Source organism: Condylura cristata, unplaced genomic scaffold, assembly GCF_000260355.1.
Source record: "Condylura cristata isolate star-nosed mole 26May11 unplaced genomic scaffold, ConCri1.0 scaffold00007, whole genome shotgun sequence".
Taxonomy (NCBI): Eukaryota; Metazoa; Chordata; class Mammalia; order Eulipotyphla; family Talpidae; genus Condylura; species Condylura cristata.
Window position 1 is genome coordinate 52,687,518 of NW_004567108.1, and position 12,754 is coordinate 52,700,271.

General features: G+C 33.2%; 1 protein-coding gene across 1 annotated transcript in view; it reads left to right on the forward strand.

The window, feature by feature from the left end:
* Positions 1-12,754, forward strand: part of HCN1 (hyperpolarization activated cyclic nucleotide gated potassium channel 1) — a 350,252-nt gene that overhangs the window by 76,940 nt on the left and 260,558 nt on the right. Inside the window, exon 9 of the mRNA XM_004678468.2 lies at positions 6,444-6,867. Coding sequence (XP_004678525.1) covers positions 6,444-6,867 — 424 coding nt within the window. The remainder of the gene's footprint in view (positions 1-6,443; positions 6,868-12,754) is intronic.

Here is a 12,754-nt window from a genome sequence, read left to right on the forward strand (position 1 = left end):
CTCTGATCTCATAGGTAAATTGCTTTGTTTACTGGAAGGCATTTTCAAATGTTATTTAAGTTAGTTTTATTCAGAAGTCAAACTCAACTCATACATTGTGATCTTAGCAAGGTTTTCCTATATTATGAAAGCTAGCATATTTTCACATCAAATTGCCCATATTTGAATTTTCTGATGTTATTTGTACCACCTCCCATTCATGTTCCTCCAGAACTCCCATCATATAAAATGAATTTGTCTTTTAGAGACATCAAGACATTACACCAAATTACATCATCAAGGAAGCTTTGCAATACTTAGGAATGTCATATGCACTTCAAAATGTGAACCTCAACATGAGGATACTTGTATAAGTAATAAGGTTTAAGACAACGGGTATATGAAAACTCATCAGATCAAAGTTCAGGTATTGGCTATTGAGACTTGGAGGGGTTAATTGCCTCTGATGTAATACTACTGCAAAACTTAAAAGAAGGCATTTCATGTCATTTTCCCCCGAAAGATCTGTGTCTAATAAGTGGGCTAGTAGTTGGGCTTTTGAAAATTGAATGAATTTTAATTAAGATTTGAAACTATTTCAAGAATTATATCTTATTAAAAGTAAAGCTAACTTCTATTTTTTTTATTTAGATTGATAAATAAGTTGGTTTACAACTATATTACCAATGATGACCAATTAGTATCTAAAAAATTAATTTTAAGAATCTGAATGTTATGGGTTGTATTTGTTACATTGTTTGACTTCAACCATAAATAAAATAGCAGCCATGTGTAAATCTGTTAATAAGACATATTAAAGATGTATTAAATCTAGTACCATTTCAGGAATTTAACCAGAAATCTTTTCCTCCTTCTCATTTAATGATAAATGTTTATTTTATTTGAGATAATGTTTAATTCATTTAATATTTAGAAAGAACAATTTAGTGGGAAGCATCCCCACTCGTGAACTATGGCAATTGTTTAAAGGTTATAAGGCTTAATTTCAGTAATCAGCTACTCACATCGAGCAGATACCCTGTGAGGGCTGGGGAACCTGAAGGACTGGGTGTAGGGGGAATTCTTAGGAAGAGGGCATTGTCTTTATTTACCACCAGTCTTAGAGGGGTGCAGTTGGGTAGAGAGAAAGAAGTGGGACTGAATTTTGAATTCTTCACAGTTTAGAATTATGAACCAATCTTTAAAAGACATTTTCATACTTCTAATGGACTCCTTGCATAAAATAATTTGTCTATGAAAAGTATATAATTAGTAAAGTTATATTTTTTTTAAAGATTTTTTTATACATACAAGAACTGGGGTGTAGGGTCAGAGGAGTGGGGGTGGGTGGTGGGGAGAGGATTCACCAGAGACAGAATGGGGAGTAGAGCAGGCAGATTTTCTGAAAAATATTGCTGAGGGGAACAAGGGGAAAGACAGGAGAGGTCTGCTGCTCCATGTGGGTCAGCTCCCTGGCCAGGGCTGGAACTGCATGCCACTCCTTTTGCAGTGGCTGGTGATACCTTAATAGTGCTGAGACTTAACACTTGCACCACCAGAAAGACCCCCAAGATTATCAGTTATTAATGATATTATTGAAATATTACTTTAGTTAGTCTATATTATCTACTTTTAGTATAAGGTAAAAATGCTTCCTTGGGTTACCACTACTGAAATTTTCTAGTGTGTACCCTCTTTGTTTAGCTGGTATTTCAGAGAAGAGAACTTTCTACGTAAAAAGTTCTATACACTCTGCAGATACTACTGCATGCTGTCATCCTGTAGAGCATCTCTGAGAGAAGTAGAAGAAAATTAAATTTTACAGTAGTTAGACAAAATGGTCCAAACCTTCCAGCTAGTGGTACTAGAATTTGCACTATAGTCTGCCTTCAAAATTGAACCAAGATCTTTTGCAGACTGCCTCTTTAGAGCAAGATATGAATAGAAGTAAATGGATATATCATAAAGTTGTCAAATGCAGAACTTTTTGTTTGTAGGCTTACCTAAGAACATATTTCTAATATCTTTGGTTTCTATTTTATTTATTTAAATTATCCTATGATAAGATACCATTACAATATAAATACATAAAACTATATTAAGAAATTATTGTATTAATGATTGTCTTATCAAAATGTATATTTTCTTGTTTTTTTTTTAAAGATTTATTTATTTGGCCCTCCCTGGTGGCGCAGCGGGTTAAAGCACAGCACTGAGAAGCTAAAGCCACTTCGCAGAGTTTGATTCCCGCCTGCCCTGGAGGTGACCACATGGCGCGGCAGACCTCTCCTGACCCGCCCGCTGTCTCCCCTCAGCAGTGTACTTCGTAGATCTGCCTGTTCTGCTCCCCACTCTGTCTCTGGTGAAACCTCTTGCCGCCCTTGAGCCTCTGGCCTGTACCCCAGCTCTGTATGCACAAATAAATAAATCTTAAAAAAAAAAGGATTTATTTATTCATACAGAACTGGGGTACAGGCTAGAGATGCGGAGGGTGAGAGGATTCACCAGGGACAGAGTGGGGAGCAGAACAGGCAGACTGACAAAGTTCACTGCTGAGGGGAGCAGTGGACGGGTCAGGAGAGGTCTGCCACACCTTGTGGATCTCCTCCCAGACAGGCAGGGATGGAACTCATCCGGAAGTGGCTTAAGCTTCTTAGTGCAGTGCTTTAATCCGCTGTGCCACAAGGGAGGGCCCACCAGTGTATATTTTCTTTAAAATCAATTAATAGTATTAGCTATCCTAGATATTGTTTCTATTACTGTAGAAATAAAAGAGAAGACAGAGTAGTTTTTAATTTCAAAGGACTTAAATTCATTAATGACAGAGGAAGCTAAGACAATTTGAAACAAAATCAAAAATAAAATAAGAAGCATACTAAAAATATATGTTGCTCTGGGAGTTGTAAAAATAACTAAGAAATTCATTGCCAGAGTGGGGCTTAATGAATAGGAAATATTGAATACTAAGAGGGAAAGAATAGGTAGAATGGAATTCATTGTAACTCCTGTCCATCATGTCTGATGGCAAGTAGCCTCTTGCTTGACATACAAGGTGCTTGAAATGGGGTGTTAAGGGTGAAGCTGAAAAAGGAGGAGGAGGTTAAACAATGGATTGCCTTGAAAACCAAGCTAAATTGTTCTTACTTAACTGTGGAAGTCATCGGTAGTTTTTGACCTGGCTAACTACATGTTAAGTTGCTCTGAGACTGGTTGGTAGAATTGATCAGATTCAATAAAGAGGAGACTCTTGAGATTTTCTGAGCAAGAAATAGCTTTATCTGAACCAGAAAAATAACAATGGACATGGAAAGAGGAAATGGATAGGAAAAGCAATTCTGTAATAAAATGTATGGGTCATAGAATTTGAGAGTTCAGGAAAGGAGGAAGACTCAGCACACCAGAGAAATTTTCAGGACAGAGTCAAGATGGAAAACTCATGAGAATGTGGGCAGGCATCTCATGAGGTCAGTTTTCAGGAAAATATTCAGTGTTTTAAAATAACGTAGTGTTTCTAGAGTGGGTGATAACTGTATTTTCTTTATTTTAGCTAACTAAGGAATGAATCTATATTAACTGAAGAATGCTTTTATCATGGCAGAGATTATACAATTATGCCCAAAAGTAGAGTCAATTATACTTTTAAGGAAATTTTAAGTTTTAATGGAAATTCATACTAATATCAAAATATCTAATGGCTTTAGATCTTTTCAATGCCACTAATAAAAAATTCTGGTGTGATAAACACTATTGCTATTATAATGAATTACACTTTATCTTTTTCATGTCTATTGGTGATGAAGGATAGAATATATTTTGTCCTTAACCACTAATGTCTATCTTAATGAGAGAACACAGGGTGCTTATAAAATAGAGTATTTTTCAATGGGAGGTAAGCTACTGGTAAGGAAACGTAAATAAATACAAAATATGCCACCAGCAATTATGTACCTAAATCATGAACCTTAATCAAGGCTTACTATATGCTAGGATCTGTGGTTTGCCTATATTATTTTATCTAATATGTAGTTCATATTACATATTCATAGTAATTAAGCTTGCATTTGGTTCTATATCAATCTTCACTTTACAGATGGGGCATCTAGGATTAGATGATTTAATTAATTTTGTCCAAATTAAGCATCTGTAAGAATTTCTGGTAAGGAAGACAGCTGTGGTGGTAATCTTAAAGGGCAAATGAATGAATTCAGTATAAATTTAGGTGTGACACCAAATAGCCTGGTGATTGATATGAGATTAATTACATTTAGGACCAAGTGTTATATAGGCTAGCTCTAATGTTTCTGCTGTGTAAATTAAGTATAAGGTTGTTCCATTTTTCTGACATAGGGAATATATAAGGAATATATGTGGGAGAGGAAATGAAGAGTTTGAACTTAAGCACACTGACATGAATGTGAGATATTCAAGGGTGTCCATTTAAAGGACTGCTGATTATGAGGATCCAGAAGCTTATAAGACAAGGATGAACTGGAGAAGAAGCTTTTGGAGTCATCAGTTATGAATTAATCATTTAAAGATATGACTGGGTACATAATATTGGCCAAAGAGCCTCTGTGGGAGAAAGGATAAAAAGGCTATGTGTGACACCCAAGGGAATACCAGCAATCAAGGGGAGGGAAAAGTGGGACTTAGAGAAGACTGGGAGTAGTGTCCAGAAAAGAGAAACTCCTCAGGGCACACATGATTTCATTTTAGAATTCAGTGTCACATCTTTGTGAAATAGCTATTATGGTATTGCACTGCCCCTCTTCTTTTCTCTGTCTTCAGTGTATTATATGGCACAGTTTTCATATCCTTTGAGAGGAGAAAAGAAAATTCATTGAATTTGACAGTTTTTTATTGATTAATAAGGGTATGTGTTTACTTGTCCATAAGTTTATAGGTAACTTTTAGTAGAAAGACAGGATACATTTTGAAAATTGCAAACATTTAATTTTTGTATAGCCCTGAGAGGTTGGGGCAAGGGGACACAGGGCATATTTTTGTTTTGTCTTGTAATTCTACTTTTATCTCAGGGGTTATTTATAAATAAGGCCGATAGTAACTTCCAAAGGCTTATGTAGCTCTGTCCTTACCCAAATAGTACAAGTAGGAGAATTAATGTAAAATATAAACACCTTTGTTAATAGAAAATTCTGCTATAGGAGTTATATATGCAATAACAATGAATTGACAAATTGACTCATGTTTCCATAGACTATTTCATAAAGTATTGGTTGATTTGTTTCTTAATTTTTATGTAGTAAAAGCATAGTTATTGTGTAAAAAACAACAGTATAAATCATTATTGTCAATTCTGTTATGTCAGTCAACTATGAAAAAACCTAAATGATAATAAATAACATATTCATCTTTGATGAATTTGGATATGCATATTAACTGGACTAGATTTTCTTTTCTCCAAAATATAATTGAGAGAAGTTTTTTTTTTTAAGATTTATTTATTTGTGCATACAGAACTGTGGTACAGGCCAGAGATGCAGGGGTGGTGAGAGGATTCACCAGAGTGGGGAGCAGAAGAGGCCGACTGACAGAGTACACTGCTGAGGGGAGTGGTGGGCGGGTCAGGAGAGGTCTGCCACGCCATGTGGATCACCTCCAGGGCAGACAAGGATCGAACTCATGTGGAAGTGGCTTAAGCTTCTTAGTGCTGTGCTTTAACCCACTGTGCAACCAGGAAGGGCCCCTGGGAGAAGTTTTAAGGTGAAATAAAAAAAAAAAAAAAGGAAAAATGTTCTTCATAGACATGTTGAAAAGTAAGTCAGAAATATTAAAGAAAGTTTTAGGGAAATAGAGGAAGTTGGTCAATGAAACCATGAATAAGTACAAATTTCCAGTGGGTTCTAGTTTTAAATCTGTAGAGCCGAAACTGTTCAATTGTTTTAGAACTTAGGCCAAACTGAGGGAGAGTATCATGATTATCTGTAGTACTGTGAAATCATGGGCTACTCTGTAACCCATGGTTGACCTAATCCATGCTTCTAGAGAATTACTTGTATTACCAACATTTTGGTATGCACTTTCCTGATGTAAATTATGATCTACAATGAGTAATTTAGCATAATGGACAGTATTTCAAAGTACTTTCAAAGAATCTTCCCTAAAGCAGTATTTTTTAAAGATAGACCTTCTGATATTATATGTCTCTGTTGTTTAATTAATATCCTATGTTAATTATATGCTTTTTTAACATGTAGATGGAAATGTTCTTGATTTTATTTGTATAAAACTTTATATTAAATACATTTTAGAATTCTATAATTGAACTCTAAGCATTTATAATTAAAAAAATTAAAGTCATTGAAGGAATTACCTTATTTATTATTTACCTAACAACTTTAGTCTTATTCATTGATTTCACTGTGTTAGTAGTAGTTTTTATGGGGGGATAAATGGGCTTGTTATGTTTATATTTTAAAATCTGATTTTCTTGTCTGTTATAGGTTTTATTGGGATTTAATAATGCTTATAATGATGGTTGGAAATCTGGTCATCATACCAGTTGGAATCACATTCTTTACAGAACAAACAACAACACCATGGATTATTTTCAATGTGGCATCAGATACAGTTTTCCTTTTGGATCTGATCATGAATTTTAGGACTGGTACTGTCAATGAAGACAGTTCTGAAATCATCCTGGACCCTAAAGTGATCAAGATGAATTATTTAAAAAGCTGGTTTGTGGTTGATTTCATCTCATCAATCCCAGTGGATTATATCTTTCTCATTGTAGAAAAAGGAATGGATTCAGAAGTTTACAAGACAGCCAGGGCACTTCGCATTGTGCGGTTTACAAAAATTCTCAGTCTCTTGCGTCTGTTACGACTTTCAAGATTAATTAGATACATACATCAGTGGGAAGAGGTAAGATATCTTTTACTGTTTTAAAGCCACTATATCATAAGATTGTTTACTAAAATTGTGTTTAAATGAACAACTGTGCTATGTGTAATGAGTTTTATACTGTTCAAGGAAAAAAATATTCTTTTTTGGCACATAAGTGATTTGTATTAGTATATTTGAAAGATATGGTTAAGTACTAGATTTGAATCAACTGAGGAATTAATGAATATAAAATAGTTGGCTTTATGCAAAACAATAAAAAATCCACTTTAACAAAATTTTAAGCCAATGATACAAGATATAACCCCTCTTCCACTATTAGATTTTTAAAAATCTTACATGAATATATCACATATCATCTTTAACAAAGGTGGGTAGTATCTGCTAGTGTACTTTGTGTCACTAGATCTGAGTATATATGTAATATATTTTTATTATTTTTGAATATTTCCAAGTTGTATATGTAAACACTGATCTTAGCATAATAATTTTGTTTTGCTTTGCCTATACTTACTTACTAGTGTTTTTCCTTATTAATTCATTTCATAATAATGAAAAACAGTATTCAGGAGAGATATTATTTCATAGAAAACACAGATAGTACAGTTTATCAAATATGGTGCATTTGGCCAATATGTTGTTAAATAGGCCTCTGTTCTTAGGAAGTTGGTGGGACCTGAAAGGACTCACCCAACTGGAGTTTCTGAATAACTGAGTTAAATGTTCCTAGTTCCAAAGTCTGTATATTACTCTTTTGACTTTCTTTCCATCTAAATTTATCTTTTTTAAATTAGTTATAACCTGAATTTTATTGCTTGCATAAAAATGAGTGTCAAAAAGATCTCCATAATGCCTTACCCTGTACTAATAAGAACAGTATGCTGGCTGTGAATGAACTGTCCCTTTACTCATTACAAAAATTCTTTTCAGCAGTTTCAGTTGGAATTACATCTTGGAATTTAGGTTTAATAAAAATCATAAAATAGAACTTTTTTGAACATAAACTCTAATTTCTATGAGGCTATGACGATTTTTTGGTGTATGCTTGTCAGTGACATTTTGGTTCACAGGATCTTAGGAAATGACATACAGAAATAAAAACTACAGAAGACTTGCTGAAAGGCATAAAAATGAATCATTCTTAAAATATGGATATGGATTATATTTAAAATCAAATGAAGCATACTTGAGAAATTGGATTCATCTAGTAATGTGTCTCTCTATAGCATACTCCATCTAAATTATAATGTTTGGTTGTCAAGACATTTTACCAGTTTTATATTAACATCAAACCATGATGATTATTGATAATATTAACTAATATATATTGAGGCTTACTATATGTCATTATGTATTTCATTATTTCCATGATTTAGTTTCCTTTAATCTTCCTGTTTCTCTGGTAACTTGCTAGGTTGCAGTTAGCAAAAGGTAGACCTTGGCAATCTGACTTCAGAAACAAAGCTTTTAACACAAAACTGGAAAACATCACTACAACATGCATTTTTTTCATGCATGTTCGACCTCCTTTCCATTTCCATTTACTTCTTAAATTAGTTATAGCCTGAATTTTATTGCTTGTATAAAAATTAGAATAAAAAATCTTTTAATTATAATTACCTTACTTTTAATGATATACCTTACTTTTCAAAATTAAGATTGTGGTCCATCTAACATAGGGAGTGAATATTTATCTCTAAAAACATAGTCACAAAAATTATTTTCACAAATACTCTGTGAGAAGAAAATACACTGATAAAAATACCCAGTGAATTAAAAATGCAGCGGGCATTGTGGCTATTTTTATTGTTTTATAGTTTATAGTTTAACCCAATTTCCCTTGAGAATTGCAGCAGAACGACCAGATGGCCTCCTGTCAGGTAAAATGGAGATCATGTGGTCAGAGAGGAGGATACTACTTAACAGTGATGTCCTCTCTTTCCTGGCAGCGGTCAGAGGCACCTAGATCTGTGTAACATGATGCTGTTTTAAAGATGCCATGATATTATTCAAAAGCATCAGCTCACTGCTAGCCTTTCTGAAAAATGTAATTTAATATGCACTCACAGATATTTGGTAATCAAACACATTGAAGACAGACTTGTGAGTTGGCAAGATTTTTCTTATAAATAAATGACCTTGATAATAAAGAAGCTCCTTTGAGTGAAGAATATACTTTTGGTTATATGATACCCCAATGTAACATCACTTACATAATGGATATAGAATATCTGTTAGTAATAACTTTCAAACCAGGAAAATTAGCTATAATTAATCCAAAATTTAATGCAGATTTATTATTTTATCACTCACACAGTTTAAGCCAAAATAGAAAAGAATCTTGAATAACTCCAAATTGTTAAGTCCCTACCTGATTTTTATAAATGCTACCAGGATATGTTTACAAGTGGAAGTACAACACAAATAAATCATAGAAGTTGTTTGGTGAAGGTTTGGAATAAGACTGCAGAGGAAGATGTGAGTTCACCCACATGTCTTTGAGTTCTGAATGTTTTAGTCCCAAGCTGGTTAATGCTAAATTCAGCAAATTTGGGGAAGTAATGTGTGAAGTCTGGAAGCTGCCACTGTTCTAAATGAATCATTCCCAAGAAAAGTGACTGCTTTCTATAGGAAACTGCTTCTATCTTCAATAATACATTTTTCTCCAGTCTGAATTAGTTCAACTGAAAAACAACAAGAAGTGCCAAAGCCAGATAAATTGGAGAAACATTGTGAATGAAATACGGAAACTTTAAAATTTAGCCCTTATGTTACTATCGAGTTGAATGTAGTGGCTAACACAGGAAAAGAGCTGACTTGACCAACTAATTTATGAAACACTTGGTGTTGAGTTGTCAGGAAGAAAGTTGTTTTCATGAAACATTTGTAAGATCAATGCTTTTCATATGCAAAAATAGAACTCTCTGAATTCTGAAAATATATTATTTTCAGGTGAGGCAAAAATCTGGGGCAATTAGATAAATCAGGCCAAAATATTCCTCTTTTTTCTATTCTTCAAAAACATAGGTAAATCTTTCCAATTACTTGTATTTTTGATTTTCTAAATTCAGCATTATTATTATTATTGTATTTCAAGTTAAGATAGTGAACCAAGCCAAAATATTATTTTGGAATCTGCCACAAAAGGAACTAATTCTCTGTGATCCTTCTGAAAGATTCACATGGTGAGTAAATCCCCCCAAATTAAATAGAATATTATTAATAATTTGTCACAGTCACAAACCACTGAGTAGAATAAATTGTAAATTTAGTGATAAAGAGTGGTTTTATTCAGTTTGTCAAGATGAAGAGTTCTAGCAACATGAATGCTGCATTTGATGTTCCTACTCATTTTATCAAAGAGGGTGATGCTTGACATTAAAAAAATTAGGGGATAGTAACTGAAAACAGGAATACTGCTCTGTAATAATTATCTATTTGTAGTATTCAACGTCATTGAAACATAAATTCTTCATGGGTAATGTAAAAAATTATGTTAAATGCTTGATGCTTACATTACAATTATGACTTTAGAATACTTCACCTAGCATTTCATATTCTGCTCTTCATTTACTACCCCCTTAATGTTACCTGTGTAGATTTGTGTAATGAGATTTCCTCACTAACATTTTGAGGAAAGAAAAGTACACAAGTTTCTGACCTTTGTGGATGGATGGGTTATCTGACAGATAGCAATTGTAAGTTAATATAGATAGAAATTTTAGAATTTTATAACAAATTCTTGAATTTTACAATTCTCTGTAGGAGTCAGTATTAGGTTTTCATGTTGACTTAGAGATAGATTTATATGTAAATTATGTTTAACAACCAATATTAATAAGGGAATTTATTTTATGGGCATCTAATACAGATCACACTTTCTGTCTTTAGTTAATTTTAGTATTCTAATGAGTTAGGTTAGAAACTAAGTCTTGCTATAAATTGCCTATCTAGAATCATACAATTCATATTCTAACTACTTTCATGTTCTAGAAAACACACAGAATTCTAAGACTTGCCAATAGCAAACAGCAGTATTTTCCTAATTTGCTCCCTACCAGTACTTAGTGAGGCTCCTGATGGCCAGTCATATCAAATCTGTGTTTCTTCACTGTGCTTCTACAGCAGACTTTGCCCTGATCTCACCACTCACTTCATATTTGCTTCCTGGCAACTCTTTTCTGTTTGATTTTTAGTTTTACATTGCTTCTTCAGAGGATAAGTCTCTTATTTCTCTAATTTTGTATGTTCTGCACCTGATGTTCGGAAAACATTTATTTTCTATCACTCACTTAAAAACTTGGTTCAAATTCATCTCCAAAAAAAAAAAAAATTCCATATTGATGGGCTGTAGGCCACAGGATGGTTAGTACCTTTTCTTTGAACAAGTCTACTTGCTCTGCCTGCATTTGTTCATATTGAGAACTTTGATTGCTAAAGTTTACGTACATGCAATTTGCTTTTCCTTGACTGGAAGTAAATATCTATAGGGAGGATTCAGTGTCAATCTTGAATCTTCTTGTACGTTATAACAGTTCTAAACATAGAAGATTTTCTGATCGCATCTTGCCACTAAATATATGACAAAATAAAATCAATAGATAGCTATCTTCCATTTTCTAAATCTGTTGAACAATTTCAAGGGACTAGTCAGTCTTCACTTCCAAGCATTTACTGAATAGTTTCTGAGTACAAATGCTTCACATGAGAATACAAAGCATATCCCAGCTTTGTAAGAAAAATGGATCAGTAGCAAATCATTGTAGATGGTGGTGTAAGTGGTAACATAAAAGGAGGGGTGAACAACCACCTTTTTATTTTTCACATGATCAGAGAGCTTCAGAGATACTTAAACTGAGATTCCAAGTTGGAGTTTGGATTACCAAAATTAACAAAATAGATCAGATGAGTGTGTTTTGATATGACATGAAGTGCAGGTAGCCTAGTTTAGTAGTTTTGTATTTCCAGAACCTGAGCAGTAGAGGATATGAATAAAAGGACAGAAATTTGTGTGAACATTGGACTTAATAAAGTGTTATTGAGGAACTTTAGGTAGATATTTACATGTAGATGCTAAAGAGTGAAGATTGGAAACTATTGAGGAAAGAGAGATTTACCATTTATTTGCATATTTATATATAGCCAGTGTCAAAAGCAGGAGTTTTTTAGATATCTCAAACAGATTTTACTTGCCAAGTACTCTTGCCCTTGAAATGTTTGTATCAAATAATAAAATATGATAAGGTCTTATGTAATGTCTATTTTGAAATGTTGTACAATTTAAATAGACATTACATGTAATATAATTAATATGTTAATAGGTCATACTAATATTCATATTAATGTTACATTTGTACTGCTGAGACAATTACATTTGAAATTTATATATCACATTACCAGAAAAATAGTGATGTGAAATGAATACTATACCAGATATTAGGATATATGGGTGCTTGTTCAAATTGTATTTTTTGTTTTCTATTTAATCTACGGGGAAAATTTACAATGACTTATTTGTGTCTACAGACTTAATAGAACAGCTATAAAGTTCATATGAAATACATGGAAATTATTAAAATATCTAATTTGAAACAATCCTATATATTCATAATAGAGGGTTTAGGACAATGTCATGGTCAGATAAGCACAATGACTAACTGTCATTATTAACCTTGCATAAGTTGTCTGTTTTCTGCAGGTACATAATGATTCTACTAAAGACCACTAGGTGTCCTCTACTGGTTGCATTTCTTTAGGGTTCTATATTCTAAAATATCAAAATCGTATTCAAAATTACTCTCTCAAAATCATCTAATTGCTTGGCTGCCATGGCTAAATAAAATGGATGAGGGTGGATATTTATATAGAAATAGTTTTTTATATTGTGTTTTTTCAGTAAACAGAGTTG